Source organism: Trematomus bernacchii, unplaced genomic scaffold (assembly GCF_902827165.1).
Source record: "Trematomus bernacchii unplaced genomic scaffold, fTreBer1.1, whole genome shotgun sequence".
Lineage (NCBI taxonomy): Eukaryota > Metazoa > Chordata > Actinopteri > Perciformes > Nototheniidae > Trematomus > Trematomus bernacchii.
The window spans coordinates 150,603-171,560 of record NW_022987607.1 but is presented as its reverse complement, the minus strand read 5'-3'; the positions used below and the strand labels follow the sequence as shown (position 1 = coordinate 171,560).

General features: G+C 42.1%; 1 protein-coding gene across 3 annotated transcripts in view; it reads right to left on the bottom strand.

The window, feature by feature from the left end:
• Window positions 1–20,958, bottom strand: part of phf14 (PHD finger protein 14) — a 90,599-nt gene that overhangs the window by 38,778 nt on the left and 30,863 nt on the right. For all 3 annotated transcript variants that reach the window (XM_034131100.1, XM_034131101.1, XM_034131102.1), the window contains exons 11-16: window positions 18,553–18,648; window positions 14,503–14,609; window positions 13,758–13,889; window positions 10,988–11,138; window positions 2,648–2,710; window positions 1,424–1,545 (exon numbers count right to left, since the gene is read on the bottom strand). In XM_034131100.1, coding sequence (XP_033986991.1) covers window positions 1,424–1,545; window positions 2,648–2,710; window positions 10,988–11,138; window positions 13,758–13,889; window positions 14,503–14,609; window positions 18,553–18,648 — 671 coding nt within the window. The remainder of the gene's footprint in view (window positions 1–1,423; window positions 1,546–2,647; window positions 2,711–10,987; window positions 11,139–13,757; window positions 13,890–14,502; window positions 14,610–18,552; window positions 18,649–20,958) is intronic.

The window sequence follows — 20,958 nt, the reverse complement described above, 5'->3', positions numbered from 1 at the left end:
ACAGAATACTTTAAGGATCATACAGCATACTTTAAGGATCATACAGAGTACTTTAAGGATCATACAGAGTACTTTAAGGATCCTACAGAGTACTTTAAGGATCCTACAGAGTACTTTAAGGATCATACAGAGTACTTTAAGGATCCTACAAAGTACTTTAAGGATCCTACAGAGTACTTTAAGGATCCTACAGAGTACTTTAAGGACCCTACAGAGTACTTTAAGGATCCTACAGAGTACTTTAAGGACCCTACAGAGTACTTTAAGGATCCTACAGAGTACTTCTTCCACCTCTGGAAACACGTAAAGGGAATATAGTCCTGATGAAACCGTAGAGATGTTTCCCCTCTCTCCTCAGCTGTGATCCAGTTTCTTATTTCCTCACAGAATTCCCGAGATGTCAGAGAGAGAAATTCCCGCTGATTATCCGTCCGGCTCCGAGTCCGCAGAATAAATTGTGCTTTTCATTTGGCCGTAATGAACTGTGCAAATGTGTGGCAGGTCAATAGAGAGAGCCTAATGAAGACTGAACTTTAATCATCAGGAGGATACCACACCACACACACACACACACACACACACACACACACACACACACACACACACACACACACACACACACACACACACACACACACACACACACAACACACACACACACACACACACACACACACACACACACACACACACACACACACACACATCACACACACACACACACACACACACACACACACACACACACACCACACACACACACACACACACACACACACACACACACACACACACACACACACACACACACACACACACACACACACACACACACACACACACACACACACACACACACACACACACACACACACACACACACAGTTGTCCAGTATTAAAGTCAAACCTGACCTATAACCTAAACAACAGTAAGAGGTGGCCTAAAATAGCTTTAAAGAGCCAATATTAGTCGTTGCATTTCAAACTTTTGAAATTGTGTGTGTCCATAAATTATCTTAAGTATTACCAAACTTGATTTGTTTCACCCCACCAAATAAAATAAAATGTAAAAGAAAAAAACCCAGTCTTCCAGAGACAGAAACGCACCTCGAACAGTGGATGAGACCCTCGACAATGAACCCAAAAACACAATATGAATCTGTGGTCGCCATGGCAACAACGTATTTAGTGACATTATGGGATGAAGCAATGATGAGAGGGAAATAGAGAAAGAGAGAGAGAGGGATATCTGGGTGGGATCAATGTTTTCACAGGAACTTGAGCCCCAGACACACACACACTCACTCTCTCTCTCTCTCACACACACTCACACTCACTCAGACACACACACACTCACACAGACACACACACACTCTCTCTCACTCAGACACACACACCGTCTCACACACTCTTTCTCTCTCACCTGACGAGGTTCTCGTTGTCTCCCGGCCCGCTGCAGCTCGTGCATTCGGTCCTCGTATCGTCCGCTTTCGGTTTTTTCTGAAGAGCCGACTGTCTCTGCCGGCGTTCCCGTGGCATCGGTTCCTATGGAAACACAGGGACTATTATGGGGGATGTGCGGGAAATTTGTTGGAGGACACACCAGAGAAACATCTCCCAAAAAACATTTATCAGGGGTCTCATCAGCTCGTCTGGAAGCGTAAAAAACACAAATGTTCCAAAACTCACATTACATTACATGTCACTTGTTAGACGCTTTTATCCAAAGCGACTAACATACTCAATACTGTGGGCAATCCCCACAGGAGCAATTTGGGGTGAAGTGTCTCAGGGACACAACGACATGCTGCAGTGGGGTTTGAACCTGTGACCATCTAATCCCCATACCAAGGCTCTATCCACTACGCCACACGCCTCCCACTCACAAAGAAACATCAAAAATGATTCTAAATTCGAAAAAAAAAAAAAAGTAAAGATGTTGTTCAGCTTTATAATCCTGAACGTCCCAGCTGTGTGCGTCACTCTTTAGTGTCCCCTGGTCTCCCAGCTGTGTGCGTCACTCTTTAGTGTCCCCTGGTCTCCCAGCTGTGTGCGTCACTCTTTAGTGTCCCCTGGTCTCCCAGCTGTGTGCGTCACTCTTTAGTGTCCCCTGGTCTCCCAGCTGTGTGCGTCACTCTTTAGTGTCCCCTGGTCTCCCAGCTGTGTGCGTCACTCTTTAGTGTCCCCTGGTCTCCAGCTGTGTGCGTCACTCGTTAGTGTCCCCTGGTCTCCCAGCTGTGTGCGTCACTCTTTAGTGTTCCCCTGGTCTCCCAGCTGTGTGCGTCACTCTTTAGTGTCCCCTGGTCTCCCAGCTGTGTGCGTCACTCTTTAGTGTCCCCCTGGTCTCTCCAGCTGTGTGCGTCCACTCTTTAGTGTCCCCTGGTCTCCCAGCTGTGTGCGTCACTCTTTAGTGTCCCCTGGTCTCTCAGCTGTGTGCGTCACTCTTTAATGTCCCCTGGTCTCCCAGCTGTGTGCGTCACTCTTTAGTGTCCCCTGGTCTCCCAGCTGTGTGCGTCACTCTTTAGTGTCCCCTGGTCTCCGTTGTGTTTGGACTTTTTGTCAGATCTCATAAGAAGTTCCTCTTCAGTGCTGAGCTGATTCTCTCACAACATGCATGTATTTATGGTTCTGAAGCATGAAGACAAACCTCAGTTTTATCGTCTCTGTCGTCACCGATAGCAACTCTTTTCCTCTTCTGACCTCTGGTTCTCTGCAAAACACAAAACAAACAAACGTTAAACACAAAACACATCCATTTGAACTTTGAGTGGATCGACACTCCTAACTTTAAGATACAGTTTGATTTACTCACTAAAATCTTATTCAGATCTCTGACCTAACCCAAAGTCCAATGCAGAAATCCCATTGGACCAGAGAGATGCTGCATTCAGGGACCAACACTGTCTACCTATATTAGGCTTTAGAGGACTCTGCATTAAGCTGCTGTGGCACTAAAAGGACTCTGACTCCGTCTATAAAACATGAACAAACACTCCTCACAGCAGCATGAAGGAAATCAAACACCCTCTCCTTGTTGTGTTGGATCTGCTGGGGAAGGTTTTAAAAAGAGGCAGAAAAATCAACAACATATTTAAACAGATTGTGAAAACAATGCCATCTGTCGCCTTTTGGCTCGGCACCACCGCTCTCCAGATGGAGCATTTATCATTAAGAACCGCGCGCTCGCTGCCAAACTGCTGCTGCAGAACCTCCAGAAGAACCAGAAAACACATCATTCAGTGAATCCTGCAGCCAGGTCTGTACCGTAGGAATTTATCAGTAGCTGTCAAACCCAGAGACTTTTAGGTTATAGAAACTCAGAATACTTTCCTAATACCTCGATACAGAGATACAAACAGCTTTTAGAAACTTCATTAAACTATGACGAGGTATATTGAGATATAAGGAAGCCTGTGTGGGTCATTTTCAATGTGTTCATTTTAATAACAAAGGGTAGGAGGCCACCTTTTACTGGGGAGGAACAGATTCTAGTCTCAGGTTAGTGGGACAAACCTGAGACTAGATTTGACCGAGGACAGAAAGATCTACTTTACTGGTACCTAAGGAAACTCCAGTAGAGATACAAACAAATGTATTCAACTATAGTGTTATCCATTAAGATATAAGGAAGCCTGTGAGGCTCATTTTCAGTGTAATGATTCATAACAAATGGTAGGAAGCCACATATTAATGGGGAGTAACATATTTTAGCTTAGCGGCTTAGTACGGTATGGTTAGGCCTTGGTAGGCCAGGCTCACTTTATGCTGCGTTTCCATTAGAGTTTAGGAACAGAGGCAGTAACTATAGTAACGCAGTGTAGGCGGGGCGATCGGCTGTTCGGCGGGCGGAGCGACGCTGCGTAAAACTGCCGTGACGTCATCTTCAACGCGAACCACAAAAACAAAAACATCCGCCGTTAGCTGTTAGCCCTCAGAGCTCACAGCTCCTCATATCTGTTCAGAAACTAGACAAAAGTTAAACAAGTACAAACCACAGACTGTCTGTGTCATGGTGAATACAGTCGTTGCTTTATTTATGTCTGTATAGGCCGTTGTTGTGAGTGTGGACGGAGCATATACAACGTTAGCTTAGCCAATCTCCATTTAGAAAACACGCATTTTAAAAGGTGTTTCGCCTGCCGTCTGTCTGCAGACTTGTCAAAGCATTAATTCATGGTTTTTACTAACCGGTATCAGTATGTTGTTACTTCTTCATCATTTTTTAAACGTGTATTACAATTAAATCACGGTCAAATATGTTCATTTTGTTGTAGTTGTAGCCCCCGAGCCAGCGATTCTCTCTGACCATTCAGCAGTCGAGAGTGTTTACGTCACTAGTTTAGCATATTCAGCCCGGTTGTTGGCCCGGTAAGAACCTCGATTTTGGAGGGCCAGAAAAAAGGTGAAAAAGTAGCCCCGACTCGGAACTACCCCTAGTGGAAAAGCAAAAGAAACCGTGCTACGTGCTGCAGTGGAAAAGCGCCAATAGAGTTCTGCAACCAGGTCTGTAACCGTAGGAATGTATCAGCACGGCTGTCATTCCCAGGCTTTATCACACCTTTAAAGGTCTCCTATCATGCTATTTTTAGGCATGTATTATGGGTCTCAGATATATACAAATATATTAAAAACATGTCTATGATGTGTTTTGCTCAAAATACCAAACAGATCATGCATTTTAGAAATCCCTCATCCCCCTCTGTTTCAGCCCCGTTACTAAAAGTGATGATTCTGGGTCCTTAGCTTGAAAAAAAAAAACTCCATATCATGTTCCAAACCACATCAAGGATTCTCTCTGAAACAGTATGGAGCTCAAACTCTTTCTCTCTCTCAGGTTTACCACGAGGTGAGTTCCTTTTTATTTCCTGCTTCTTCACACATGCTCTCTCCAGTACAGGTTAGCTCTGAGTGTTAGCGATGCTAATGTAAACACAGACCATATTACTTCCAGAACACGTCTCATTGTTTCTGACAGCAACGTTTCTGATTGGCCCGTGGGTGTAAAGCACATTTTACATTTTAGTCATGTCGTCATGACGCAGCAAATCTGAATCAGCTCCGTTGTTCCCCGTTTTTAGAGATGTGGGTACGGAGGAAAAGAGAGAGGGTTTTATTTCCTGACACTTTGAGAGTCTCCTGACACACCGGGGACACACCGGGGACACATGGTGATGTAGAAAAGACATCACTTTGTGAGTCTCCTGACACACGAGGACACATGTTGATGTAGAAAAGACATCACTTTGTGAGTCTCCTGACACACCGGGGACACATGTTGATGTAGAAAAGACATCACTTTGTGAGTCTCCTGACACACCGGGGACACATGGTGATGTAGAAAAGACATCAGAGAGTGCATTTTGCATGATAGGAGACCTTTAATACAAAAGACTGGCAACCTTCTGTTCAGAATCAGAAACAGGTATATTTCCAGGTAGGTCGACACGTACGAGGAATTTGACTTGATGTCGTGGTGCATACATGCAAGTAAAACAAAAAATGTAAAACACAGATAGAGAACTATTTTAAGAAACCTATACTAACATTAAAAAATAAAGCAGTAATTACATTGAAATAGAATGGAATCAAATATGTGCAGTAATAAAAAAACCTCTTTCTCTTGCATTCGACAGACCTTTTTCAGGCAAACTATCATACGGATGTTACCCGTTATAATGAGCATGTCTTACGTCCCTTTTGTTTCCTGCTCCTCTGTATGAAGTCATTGCTTCTCTGTGTAACTCGGGCAGATCTTGGCACTATTTGCTCGTGCAGGATTCTGTTAAAATGCTATAACTCTTTATTAAATGACACAACTTTAGTTTGAGCTTGTATATTTGTTATTTTCTTACCAGAAGGTGATTAAGAGTGGTATTTCCCCCACAGTTTGCACCGTCACTTATAAAAGCGAAGCGGTGTGAAAACGCTAATCTCATTCTCTGCTCAGGTGAGGAAATTAAAACGGAGGGCTAAATCAATCTTTTAATTAAGTCCATCAGTGCATCTTTAACAAGCATGAATCACTTCACACAGGATTAGAGGAATTAACAGAGCATAGGAAGTGGTACTTACTACATATATTAACTTCGTTCTCATCATCTACAGCTGATTAATGGCATATGTTCATATCGGGGGTTTAATGTTAGCGGTACATCATGTCTCATTACGGGAGCTTTTTATTATCCCCTCTTGAACCCAGAAACCCCTTCAAACCCCCTTAATAATCACTGCTTCACATTAAAAACACTTAAGCACATTTTGTTTATTAACCTTTAACTGCAGTGGGAGTAATTAGGACTCTTTTCACCCTCTGTCTGAAACCAGAGCTGCTCTGATTGGTCAACCACTGATGTTCTGTTATTAAGTCAGACTGTATGGATGTTACTAACTTTAACTAACCACAGAATAATATACGGTATCCCAAGATTAAAAAACTGGAATGGATATTTGGCTTTAATTTGGCAGTTAAATATATATACCTTTTGTCAAAATTCTGAGAAAAAAGTCAAATAAGAAAAAAGTGAAACTTTGAATTAAAATTCGTATGAAGCAAAAATTCTTAAACAGTTTGAAAATATGAAAAAAAATCAAATGAGAAAAAAGGAAATTTTGAAAAAGGAAATTTTTTAAAGGAAAATTAGAAAAAAGGGGAATTTGAATAAAAATGTGTATGAGAAAAAAAAGGGACATTTTGACAAATAATTGAAATTCTAAGAAAATCGAAAATTCTACGGAAAAAAATGTAATTATGAAAAAAAATGGAAACTGAAAAAAAGTTAATATGCAAAATACAAATTATCAGAAAAATGTATCCATGGTTTAATGTTCAAAAAGCTCTTTATTTTTCTCACACTGCCTCTTTTCACCCTCTGTCTGAAAACCAGAGCTGCTCTGATTAATTAGCTGGCCGGCTCTGTTGTGATTGGTCAACAGCTTAGAGATGTCCCGCCCCTTAGCCTATCACGAACAATGTGTTGGAGCGCTAGCCAATAGGAGCGGAGCGTGAGTTCTCCATAGTGGCTGAGGGTACTTTTGATAAGAAGCTATTTTTGCTCACATCCGAAGTCAAATTAAACGGCTGGATTTGAAATGTTTCCCATGTTCTGCATTAGCCACAGTTACACTGTTTTACTGAAACCTTAAATCCACCATAAACAGAAAGTGTGTGTTTTCTCTCTGTTTCAAACTTCTTCTCTCTCTCATTAAATGATCTTCCTTGTGCTCTGACTGCTTCTCAGGAACACTTCCAGTTAATTAGCGCCGTGATTAACGACCTCACGGAGCATCAGGCCGGGGAATAAAAGCCGCTGACAGTGAGAAATGTCGGCCAATAAAACTGATGCACGACAGAGGAGGAGCGCTTCTTTCACACACCATGAAGACCTGACGCGTGTTAATGAGTCGTCCTTGCATGAAGCCCTGTCTGGACAAAGTAGTGTGTGTGTGTGTGTGTGTGTGTGTGTGTGTGTGTGTGTGTGTGTGTGTGTGTGTGTGTGTGTGTGTGTGTGTGTGTGTGTGTGTGTGTGTGTGTGTGTGTGTGTGTGTGTGTGTGTGTGTGTGTGTGTGTGTGTGTGTGTGTGTGTGTGTGTGTGTGTGTGTGTGTGTGTACCTTCAGACGCTATGGAGCATTAATCTTACAGGTGCGACTCTACGTACATGCTGAATAAAACCCATCTCACAGGTTGACTTTAAAGGTTTTCCTCCAGCAGGCAGGAGTCTCTGCTTCATCAAAGTGGCACTGGACCATGTTAGACCCTCTGGACACACACACACACACACTCTCACACACACACACACACACTCTCAGGAGGCCAGCGGGGGGTTGATTAGCCGCTCCTGATAAAGTGAAACATGGCTTTGGAGGAGTGTTTCTGGTAAAAGCATTAAAAATGCAAAGCAGGCCTTTTAGTGTCTGCCGCGTCGCGCCTTGCATTTGAAGATAAACGCTTCACTGGTTAATCCCCGAGAGCTGCAGCGGGTCACATGACTGCACCCGAACCAGAGCAGAGAAACACATTTAACCCTCGGGTAACACTCGGAGACTCAGACTACTTCATTCATTTCTATATTTCTAACAACAGCCCCCTCAGAGTTCAGGTGAGCAGCACAAAGGCAGTAAAACAGCATCCATGGACTTCCCACCCACCCACCCACACAGAAAACATAAATTAGGATGTAATGATTGCATATTGAGAGAGAAGGGGCTTACACTCCTTCATATTTCTCTATTTTTCACAAAGCAATTGACTCCAGTATCCACAAAAGGAAAGTCCATAGCGTCTCAAGTGAGCAGCACAGGCAGTCAAATATCATCTTAAACTATTCCTAGAGAAATGGCACCTTTCTTCCACCACCATTATCAGCTCAGAATACTTGGTCTAATACGTTTGTACTCAAATAAACAAATTAATAATTCACATTACCCTAAGCGTTTCTCCCTGCCTAAAGGCAGCTAAGCTAACACCTGACTCTAGCTCAGACATGATATCGAGATGGATCTTCACCACTTCTCATATCCATGTTTCTCATATTCCTCAGTCATCAGCTGTTCTGTCAGCAAGAGAGACAGCAGCAGCTTCAGCAGAACTGACTCTTTCTCTAAAGAGTCCCTGAAGTCCCTGAAGAGATCACCGGGTCACACACTGACAGTGGGAAAACAAAAAGTGAAGTGAAGAGCCCCCCCTCTGCAGAGAGCTGTCAGATATCAATCTGCAGAATATCCTCAGGGAGAGAGAGAGAGAGAGAGAGAGAGAGGGGGGGGGGGGGGGGGGGGGGGGGGGTCTGTATCTGAGGATCAGAGCATGGGTAAAGATAAGGAGGATCCAGTGAGGGATGGAGAGGCTTCTGACACCAAATGTTCCTACAGGAAGACACACTGAGGCTCTTAAAGGGCCACACTCACACACTGAGGCTCTTAAAGGGCCACACTCACACACTGACGCTCTTAAAGGGCCACACTCACACACTGACGCTCTTAAAGGGCCACACTGACGCTCTTAAAGGGCCACACTCACACACTGAGGCTCTTAAAGGGCCACACTCACACACTGACGCTCTTAACCTGTTAAGCACTGAGCCTGTTTTTCAGGTCTCAGGCTCGAAAATGACATTCCCAGAACAAATGACCATATCTTCACTTCTAAAAGGGTTAAATTAATAATCTTTTTTCTCAAAGTAATGATAAACCTGTGAGTTGGATGTAGAAAAGTCAGAATCAATATAGATGTTTTTTATTTTAAAGAAAATTCAGATTGAACATAGTAAAAAACTGTAAATTATAGTGTCCGTCCAAAAATTATTTTTTACTTATAGTGAAAACTACCCTTGGATGATGGGTTAGTAGACTAAAAGCTTTAGGAATCCAAAGTACAACATATAATAAGTACCCTGTATCAAGATTGATGCAAAACAAGTGACATTTGACCTTTTTAGAGAGGTTTAGCAAAAAAAACTCCACCTCTGAGGTGATTTGGGTGGAAATGGGGATTTTACCGTTTCTCTGGAACCCATTGGTCGATTTTGGTGATTGACATCTCTTACTGACCGTTAGAGCCAATAGAATCGAAGGGGAATCTCCCCACTCACACACATGGTACAAAAAAAAGGTGCGGGCTTCGCGCATGCAGTTTTGCATCAGAGCGAACCTATCTCTAGCTCTGACATCTGGAAACGGAAAAGCAGTTTTATTGCTAATGGATTATCAGAAATCATTTCAAAGAGGACACAGACACATTAGATTAACTTCAGCAGCGTTTTTATCGTTTTAATGCCTTGAAGACCACTTTTGACCAGACTACGACACAGGTAAGCCATGTTAGCGTTTTTAGCTACCTAGCGCCACATGTTTTGATGTCTGTTTTTGTTTCTAATGATAATGTATGTACCCATCGATTCTGTGTCACCTCACGATGTGAAACGATGTGTTGGATGTGCAGAAAAGATAAATAATAAGGTTTTGTGAGTGAATTTCGGTGCAGTAATCTGTTAGCATTTTTCGCTCGTTGCTAATTCAGAGGCTCAGCGTTAGCATTGTGGGGTTTTTTTGGAAAAAAAAATGAAAATGATCAGTTAGATGAGTTTCTTCCCGTTACATGGATATAAAACATTCATAGTTTATTAAATATTAAGATGCCCTCAGACACTGTTTCCTCAGATGACGCGTTTTTTCCCCCAATATCGGGGGTGTGGTGTAGAAGAGGTTAAAGGGCCACACTCACACACTGACGCTCTTAAAGGGCCACACTCACACACTGACGCTCTTAAAGGGCCACACTCACACACTGACGCTCTTAAAAAGGGCCACACTCACACACTGACGCTCTTAAAGGGCCACACTCACACACTGACGCTCTTAAAGGGCCACACTCACACACTGACGCTCTTAAAGGGCCACACTCACACACTGACGCTCTTAAAGGGCCACACTCACACACTGACGCTCTTAAAGGGCCACACTCACGCTCTTTAAGGGCCACACTCAGGCTCTTAAAGGGCCACACTCACACATTGATTCTTTGTTTCAACCCTTTCTCTGAAATTCTGACTTCATTATTATTTTGTATTTTTATTTCTTAATCATTTTTTTCTGAATGATGACTTTATTCTTAGAATTCTGTGGTTAAAGTCAGAATCCAGAGCTTTTTTTCCTGAAATTTAAAAAAAAAAAAATCTCTGAAAGTCTGAATTCAGATTTTTTTTCCTCTAAAAATAAAAATACTTTTTCTGGTCAGCTCTAAAAAATGAAAGTCACATGTGTCCCTGATCCTTCTCCATACGACTGTTGCTGTTCACTGCCGTTTGTATTCAGCCGTCCTATTCTCCGCTCAGGGGAACAAACTCTCATCCGCTGTCTTTCTGATAACCTCCAGCAGGGCAGGGGGATAACGAGGACTTAATTATTAGTAATCAATGCCGATCGATCAGTCTGAGTTTAGACGCACACTTTTTCAGTATTTGTGTTTTCAGCAGTTTTTAGGCGTCCTCTCACCTGATGCTTCTTGGGCTCCGGGGACATCTCCTGAGGGATGAATTTGATTGGTCCTTTGATTTGCCGCCGCGACCTCTTGGTGCCGTCCGGCAGCGTTTCCATGGCGATGTCAGCCTCGTCGCTGCTGGCCTGGTCGCACTCTGAGCATTGCCTGAAGAAGAATACACTCTATTGACTCCATCATCAAATCTAAAGACGTTTAATATAACAAACAGTTGTTTTTTTATCTTACATTTTCTTTTTTTAATGCATACTTCTTAGTTTACATGAAGCTGTCTTCGGCTCTTTTCTGCTGTAACAATGTGCATGTCTCCTCTGTGGGACTAATACAGGTATTCTGATTCTGATCTTTGTCTTTAAGGGGAAGAGAGTATTTATTTTATATGATTCTTTAGTTACGCTTTTCAACTGTGGATATGTTTTACTGATTATGTTCAACTTTTATTTTGTTCTACTTGTATTTTATTATATCTATGAGCAACACCCGCTGCGACAAAACAATTGCCCAATCTGGGATGAATAAAGTATATCGAATCTAAGAGAGAAAGTCCCTCACACAAGGATTTTAGCCTCTGCAGACCATTTACATGCACTAAAACCTATAAAACACACTACAGGAGAGGGAACACAAGGATTTTAGCCGTTGCAGACCATTAACATGCACTAAAACCTATAGAACACGCTACAGGAGAGGGAACACAGGGATTTTAGCCTCTGCAGACCATTTACATGCACTAAAACCTATAGAACACGCTACAGGAGAGGGAACACAGGGATTTTAGCCTCTGCAGACCATTTACATGCACTAAAACCTATAAAACACGCTACAGGAGAGGGAACACAGGGATTTTAGCCGTTGCAGACCATTAACATGCACTAAAACCTATAGAACACACTACAGGAGAGGGAACACAGGGATTTTAGCTGTTGCAGACCATTAACATGCACTAAAACCTATAAAACACGCTACAGGAGAGGGAGCACAGGGATTTTAGCCGTTGCAGACCATTAACATGCACTAAAACCTATAGAACACACTACAGGAGAGGGAACACAGGGATTTTAGCTGTTGCAGACCATTAACATGCACTAAAACCTATAAAACACACTCCAGGAGAGGGAACACAGGGATTTTAGCTGTTGCAGACCATTAACATGCACTAAAACCTATAAAACACACTCCAGGAGAGGGAACACAGTGATGTTAGCCGTTGCAGACCATTAACATGCACTAAAACCTATAAAACACACTACAGGAGAGGGAACAACACAAATAGCTGTTTTTTTAATCATACAACAGGAAGTAGCACCTCACTAAGCATCACGATATCTTCAATCTATCGTATGTTTAAAAGATGGATTCACTACATCTGCTGTAGATAAGGAGCTGCAGGAAGAGAGTGACATTTCTACCATCTGATATTCCTGCAGCCACAAATGTCAGACGAACATGAATAAACAAACTCTGGATCCTCATGTGATAAGTAAAGTACTGCAAGTTTGAAAAATACTACTGTTAATATCCACATAAAGAGGGGGGGGGGGGGGGGTTAGTCTCAGGAGGACATAAGGCTGCACGATGCAGAGGAAACATCCAGTTTTGATGATTTTGACTGAAATGTGAATATGATTTGACCCATGACACTCGGGGGGGGGGGGGATTCATAATTTATTAAACATTATTTTATAATATCATAGAGAAATATAATACAATGATTATTAAGAGGATTTGTACTAAAATAAATATGCTTTTTTAAGTTTCTAGAATGATATTGTCATTGTTGGTGATAAGACTGAATAAAACAGTTATTTATTATATCATTTTTAGAAATAAGTCTCGATATCTAAGTGTCTCCATGTCTATATGTCTCCATGTCTAAGTGTCTCCATGTCTAAGTGTCTCCATGTCTCTATATCTCTGTGTCTCCATGTCTCCGTGTCTCCATGTCTCAGTGTCTCCATGTCTCCGTGTCTCCATGTCTCCATGTCTCAGTGTCTCCATGTCTCAGTGTCTCCATGTCTCCATGTCTCAGTGTCTCCATGTCTCCGTGTCTCCATGTCTCAGTGTCTCCATGTCTCAGTGTCTCCATGTCTCAGTGTCTCCATGTCTCAGTGTCTCCATGTCTCCATGTCTCCGTGTCTCCATGTCTCAGTGTCTCCATGTCTCCATGTCTCCATATCTCTGTGTCTCCATGTCTAAGTGTCTCCATATCTCCGTGTCTCCATATCTAAGTGTCTCCATGTCTACATGTCTCCATATCTCTGTGTCTCCATGTCTCAGTGTCTCCATATCTCCGTGTCTCCATGTCTCAGTGTCTCCATGTCTCAGTGTCTCCATGTCTCCATGTCTCCATGTCTCTGTGTCTCCATGTCTCAGTGTCTCCATGTCTAAGTGTCTACATGTCTCCATATCTCCGTGTCTCCATATCTTCGCGTCTCCATGGCTAAGTGTCTCCATATCTAAGTGTCTCCATGTCTAAGTGTCTCCATGTCTATGTCTCTCCATATCTAAGTGTCTACATGTCTCCATATCTAAGTGTCTCCATATCTAAGTGTCTCCATATCTCCGTGTCTCCATATCTAAGTGTCTCCATATCTCCGTGTCTCCATGGCTAAGTGTCTCCATATCTAAGTGTCTCCATGTCTAAGTGTCTCCATGTCTATGTCTCTCCATATCTAAGTGTCTAAGTGTCTCCATATCTAGGTATCTCCATATTTAAGTGTCTAAGTGTCTCCATATATAAGTGTCTCTGTGTCTCCGTGTCCTCACCAGTAGCTGTTCTTGGTCTTCTTGGGCATGCGTGTGAGAGGCGGCTCCAGGCAGCCCAGGTGGTAGTACAGCTTGCAGGTGTCACACAGAACCAGCAGGTGTTGGTCCTGGTTCTTCTTACAGATGCCACAACTGCAGGAATACATGAAGGCATTGAGCTGACGAGTTTATCCAGAGAAACTTGAAGATGCAAAAGTAAAATAGCAAGAAACGTGTGCCATTATGTTTGATGAAAAGCTGGTTAAGGGTCATTAAGAAAGAGAAAGATAAACCAATGTTTTTTAGTCATATAAATAAGGGTTTTAGACACATGATTTGAGACACAGCAGTGGTGTCCTTGTGTTAGTGGGGACCTGCACAATCAAGTAACACACATATTCAGGAAAATGTTCTGCGCTGTCTTGCAAACCTAGAGGAAAATGCCAAAATCATTGTAACTAACACACATCAGAAACCATTTACATTTTTTACAACTAAAGCCTAATTTTTCCAGGACCAGCTTAGTCACTGTACTCTTCAACGTTCTGTTTGTTTGCTTGTCTGTCTGTCCTTGGGTGTCCTATATTCACTTGACCATTTAACCTTCCTATTATTTTCTGAGGACCCTGTGTGTGTGTGTGTGTGTGTGTGTGTGTGTGTGTGTGTGTGTGTGTGTGTGTGTGTGTGTGTGTGTGTGTGTGTGTGTGTGTGTGTGTGTGTGTGTGTGTGTGTGTGTGTGTGTGTGTGTGTGTGTGTGTGTGTTCACCTGTAGAGTATCGCTGGCAGGCTGGAGGCCTTCCCTGTTGTTCCTCCCTCCTTCTTGCTGGGCTTCCTTTCCTTTGGGGCTTTCAGAACAGCAGGGGTGTTCAGTTTCTAAAAATAAATAAAATAAAAAAGGCACAAATGATTTCAGGGTACAGCTATGACGGACACTTTGGTGGTCTCCACATGTCTCGATTTTATTTGCAAATGCTGAGTCATTCCACATTTAAGGACCACCCCCATTAAAGTGTGTATTCATCCGGTTGTGGTACTCCTACATTCGAAAAAATGACATAAGAATAATTAAGTATTTCCTCTCTTTTTGTGTGCAATGAATCCACGTTCTGTTGCCCAAACTCCACCAGAGGAGAGTGAGACTGCAGGGGGATTTTGTTGCCAAAGTCACAGTCAGAGTTTCCTCCAAGTGACAAGTTGTTATCGAGCAGCTGCTTTGTGTTGGACAGAGTTTGGACTAGTCCAGATAAAGTTCTTCCCTCGCAGCTGAACAGAGAGGAACCTGTTGTACGGCAGGTGAAATCAGGTGCATTTCTGCCAGGCAGGTTAATTAGAAAGCGTATCTGTCAGGGCTGAGTCTGTCACTAAACAGAGGAGCCTTTTCCCCGAGGAGGACGCTGTAATCTGGGCTCTTGATAGAGAGGGAGGCTACATTCTGCCTATCTGCTCAGCTGGACTTCAGTCTGCCTGCATGCGGACACCAGAAAGTGTCTCTGCTGCCGATACGGAGCTATCAACACGTTAAACAAGCCTTATCAGACAGATGAAGAAGTTTAGAGGTACAGATTATAAACAGTGAGAGGAAACAGCTTTAAGGCTTTCAGCTGCCGAGTCCTCGGGGGGAATGGAAACATCACAACATGTCAGAGCACCAGCAAACTGCCCACTTTTACAAGTATTCAATACAGGAAAAACAACAAGCTGTGGCACAAAGCGTTCTGCTAAGGGACATTTGTTTCATAATTATCTGAGGAACACTACTCAGGGTATATGCAGGAATCCTGAAGTCACATGTAAGACCTTTTAAGACCTTTTTTAAGACCCTTTCCATACATTTTAAGACCTCATCGCCACTTTGAGTTGTAACCAGTTACCTTGGCGACACACTTCACCTCACATTGACTATATACAGTATTGATTGTCCTTCCTCCTTATCTTCCAACCATTTGGACGCAAACTTGCATTTCCCCATAACGATGTTGTTTAACAACCGGCGTAAACGGACCTTCGCACGCTATCAAGCAGTGAGCGTGCGATGTCCTGTTCAGATGACGTCAAATCCAACGGGATGCCATAAATAAACTACACAGAATCACACTACACACCTACGCAATGATTACATTCAGGCACACTGTAGAATACAACCTCTTTGGACAATTTATATACTTATTGAAAACAAGCTACAAAATGTAATACCTTGGAAAATGCCCTTTAATACTTTTTAAGACCCCGCGGACACCCTGACTACTCCTCCTGACTTCTTACACCTATGTATGTGTTGTTTCCTCGGGTGCATGCATTTTTGGGGGTTCTGAGATCCAGAATGTTTTCTCCCATAAATCTGACTTTTTCTCAAAATGTAGATTTTTTTTTCCTCTGAATTCTGAAAATCTCAAAGGTTTTTATTCTGATTTATTTTTTCCCCAGAATGACTTTTTCTTTCAAGATTTTAATTTCCCCCCCAGAATAATGACTTTCATTTTTTTCCTCAGAAATCTGAATATTAATAAAATTATGGCTTTTGTCAGAATTAACTTTTTTCAAAGAATTCTTACTATTTTTTTTTTTCAAGAATTATGACTCGCTTCCAAAATTCAGTTCATTTTTTTTATTTCCCCAGAATTATTACTTTTTTCCGATTTTTACTTTTCAGATATTTTAATCAGGATTCTAACTTCTTTCAGAATTGTGCCTTTTTTTTGTAAATGTTGACTTTTTTCCCACATTTTTTACTTCCGTCTGAATTCAGATTTTATTCCTAGATTTTGATTTTTTTTCTCCAAATTATTACTTTATTTTTTATGTTGACTTTTTCCCAGAATTCAGACTTTCTTCAACATTTTCAATTTTTTTAGTACAACAGGAATAACACAATTTACTCTGAGAAAATGTGAAGTATGTTGGAACTGGAATTGGAAGAGCTGTGCAATGGTCAGAAATTAGCCTCTCCGGTTTGGATTGAGCAATGTAAATATATTTAAATGTAATTGTATAATATGTTTCTATTGTCTTAATGCTTTTATATATTTTTTTGTGAAGCACTTTCATTTGCCCTTTTTAAAATACGCTTAAGCCTCATGGCATTTTATGAAGGAGCTGGAAAGTAACTTTTTGTGTGTGAAGTTAGCAGGAGTAAACTTCCAGCAGCTTCCAGAACAAAAGCCCTGAGTTGGTACTGGAAGAAGGATGACAGTCCCAGCACGGGACATCAATAATTCCTGCAAATGGCCGCGCAGGATGACAAATAGGAGATGAAGAAGTGGCAGATAGACGACAAAAGCATGCGCTGCGGTGACTGATGTTGCTACTTAAATGGTGCGTGTTCATAATTAGGTGATTTATTGCCTCGTTTCAGAGTCACCGCCAGTCTTCTGCCACTTCCTGTCCATTGTGCCGCCGCATTAACATCTTCTGACCATTTATCTGCACGCCTCATACTTTTAATAAGGCTTTTTATGGATCCAGCAGGTACTTATACACATAAAACCCCCAAAGGAGTGACTGCACTGTCTGCTGCACCGCGGCGGAAAAACATAAATATTCATACATAACTTTAAGGGTTAAAAAAGAGAGAATCTTTACATCATATTTGAGCTCAAGATGATAAAGTTTTACTAGAAAATACTGTAAAATATAATGGCCTGTTCCATTTATTACAATTAATCGATTACACGATCCTTACATTTAACCTGCGTGAAAAGACTGTGATGTTATTCTCATCGTCGTCAGATTAAGGAACAGCTGTGTGCGTCACTCTTTAGTGTCCCCTGGTCTCCCAGCTGTGTGCGTCACTCTTTAGTGTCCCCTGGTCTCCCAGCTGTGTGCGTCACTCTTTAGTGTCCCCTGGTCTCCCAGCTGTGTGCGTCACTCTTTAGTGTCCCCTGGTCTCCCAGCTGTGTGCGTCACTCTTTAGTGTCCCCTGGTCTCCAGCTGTGTGCGTCACTCTTTAGTGTCCCCTGGTCTCCCAGCTGTGTGCGTCACTCTTTAGTGTCCCCTGGTCTCCCAGCTGTGTGCGTCACTCTTTAGTGTCCCCTGGTCTCCCAGCTGTGTGCGTCACTCTTTAGTGTCCCCTGGTCTCCGTTGTGTTTTGAGCTTCTTGCAGCGTTTGGTTTCTGCAGCTTTTAGTAAACGCTGCGCATGTCTCCTCAAGTTGCTGAATGTTCTCTAAATGCTGCATGTGTTGTCAAGTTGCTGAAGATGTTTCTTCACGTGTTTTGATTTGTGTTTTTATATCTGCATCCTTTCTGAAGCTGCAGCGTCTCTCCTGATGGAAGAGTTTTTTGAGGGGATTTTTTCCTTTAAAAGGCTCACAGTGACTTTTAAAATTAAGTGTTTTACAGAGAGAGAAAATAAGCTCTCAGTGTAATTTTGTAGATTGCAATTTACGATTAATAAATGCCCCATCACCCATGGCAATTGGTTGCCATAGTAACAAGAAGCGGGAGACGGCTTTCACTTCCCCGCAGAGAAACAACGGGTCAGTTAGTGCAAAAATAAAAAAGGATTTCTTTTAATAAAAGCAGCTTTCCAGACTGCATTATTATCTGTTCACCATCACCATCTGAATCACTCTCCATCACACAGCGCTGGGAATGAACAATATAATGTGTTTGAGTAAAGAGTGTGTGTGTGTGTGCGAGTGTGGGGGGGTTGCTGTTGGTGGTAATGTGTGTGTGTGTGTGTGAGAGAGTGAGTGAGTGAGTGTGGGGGGGTTGATGTTGGTGGTGGTAGTGTGTGTGTGTGTGTGTGTGTGTGTGTGTGTGTGTGTGTGTGTGTGTGTGTGTGTGTGTGTGTGTGTGTGTGTGTGTGTGTTGGTTACCTGTCCCATGATGTCCCCCAGCAGAGTCCACACGGCCTGGCCCTCACTGCGCAGATCTCCGTTCACATTCAGCAGCTCCTCCAGAGACTCACACAGCTGCAGGGGGGAACAACACACACACATATATATTATAAATCATATGAGTTATATATATATATATATATATATATATATATATATATATATATATTTATACACTATTTACTCTGCAAAAAGTATTTTGTTTCCATGTGTCTACGAAAGTCACAGCAAGAACAAAAAGTGGTCCCAAGACAGATCCTTGTGGAACCCCATATTTAATTTAATATGATCTCAACTAACACGGAATGTGTGTTTGGTAGATTATTGCTTTGTTGTAACAAAGCTTCTTGGAGATCTGTCACATTTTTCATGTTTGCACCCCACACACTCAGCTCTGCTGCTCATCCCACAAATGCTTGTTCCTCAAAAATGTGTCACCATTTGAAAGGTAAGAAAACAGGCTTTCCAACAGTATAAGATGTATTGCCAAGAAGCATTGTTAAAACAAATAAATAATCTACCAAACACACATTTCCTTACTTAGTTTATCTATGTAGTGTCTCTACATGTCTCCATGCTTTAATGTTCAAAAAGCTCTTTATTTTTCTCATACTGCCGGTGCTGCAGCTCCTCTTTTTACCCTCCGTCTGAATTAAGTTCAAACATGCGTAGATTGATGAACTTACAGAAAACTTGTTTCCATACGCAGAGGAATAGAGTGCCACAGTGACGCGTCCTAAAACCTGGAAGCAAACTCCTTCTGGTTCCTTCGACAAAAAGCAATGCAATTTCTCCATAGGATTTTGGAAAATAGCTGGAATTAAGGTCTGTGGTTGAAAACACATTTAAGAGACGGATCACGTTTTGTTCAGACGGATAATCTCCACATGTCTACCCTACTTTTATAATGTTCTAATCATAAATCTAGTCGCCAGAAGCAAAATGCTAACGTTATGCTATAAAGGAACTACAGCGAGTACAGCAGCACGACTTCAACGTCACGCCAACTTCAGATCCATATTCAAACATACAGATTCTAAATGGTACGAGTTGAAGCGTTTGTTTGAACAGTTTGCAGGAGGCAGGTACTTGCTTTCAAGCAGAACAGGGCTAACAGACTTAGAGGAGTGTTTACGTGTTCGGCGTAATGACGTACAACGACCTCCACGACTTCTGTAGTCCTATTCAGCCACTTGGTAACAACCATCGTTTTTCAGACACGTCAACTCTTCAGAAATCACCAGTGGGGTCACTGCTGATGGATTTAATGTCGTAGAACTAAACGTGATCCGTCTCTTCAATGTGTCTCAACCACAGACCTTATTTCAGATATTTTCCTAAACCCTATGGAGACATCCCATTGCTTTTTGTCGAAGGAACCGGAAGTGGTAAAATGCTGACTTACTTCCGGGTTTTAGGACGCGTCACTGTGGCACTGTATATAGAGTTGTATATAAGATTATGCCGTGAACACAACAGCAAGTATAAGCCTAGATGTATGCATTGTGATTCCTTCCTCTAACAATATGTATTTTAAATTTGTATTAAATCTACCACGAAGCTCTAGTTTCACTTTGGCTCTTTTTAGTACACTTAATGTTAGTGTACTAAATTTGCTTCCCATCCGAACAGTGGATAAACTAAAGAACATACCCTGCTGGTTTAGTGAAGGGCAGGTAACAGTGAACAACTATCTGATAAGAAGCTTCTCCCTGCTTTGGTTGGATTTGCTCACGGTCACAGAATAGTGTTAGGAGTCAGTCTGTCTATAACCCGGCTTTATAAATGCAGGTGAACCGTTCAAATTCAAATGTTTTATTGTCATGTGCACATGAGCTACAGTGTAGAAATGACAATGAAATTCTTCTGACCTCAGCTCCTCCAACAATGCAACATATATAATAAAAGTCTATATACACGTAAATATAATATATGTAAAAGAGCAGATTATGAAATGAAATAATGTACATTTAAATACGGTTTATTGCGGTGATAACTATTTATATAAATAAGTAGATTGCAAGATGACAAACAGATGAATGTTTATCGAGGCACTTTACAGAGCTCAGGTGTTTAGCAGTCTTATGGCCTGAGGGATGAAACTGTCCCTGAGTCAGTTACACCGTGCAGTAATACAGCAGGTGAACCTTTGAACCCCCTGTGTTTAATGTGAACACTTCCTCTGGTCTGCAGAGTAAACCTTGTACTGGTTTCTGCCGCCATCCATCAGTCAGAGTCTCTCCTCTAATGACGTTCCTCCGCTGGCATTTTCCCCCAAGGCCAAAGTCATGTGAGAGCAAGTGACGCAGCGCAATTAGCAACACACACTCCATTAATAACGCTTAACACGCACGGCAGAAGACTGAACGCAACATTAACCGTGGT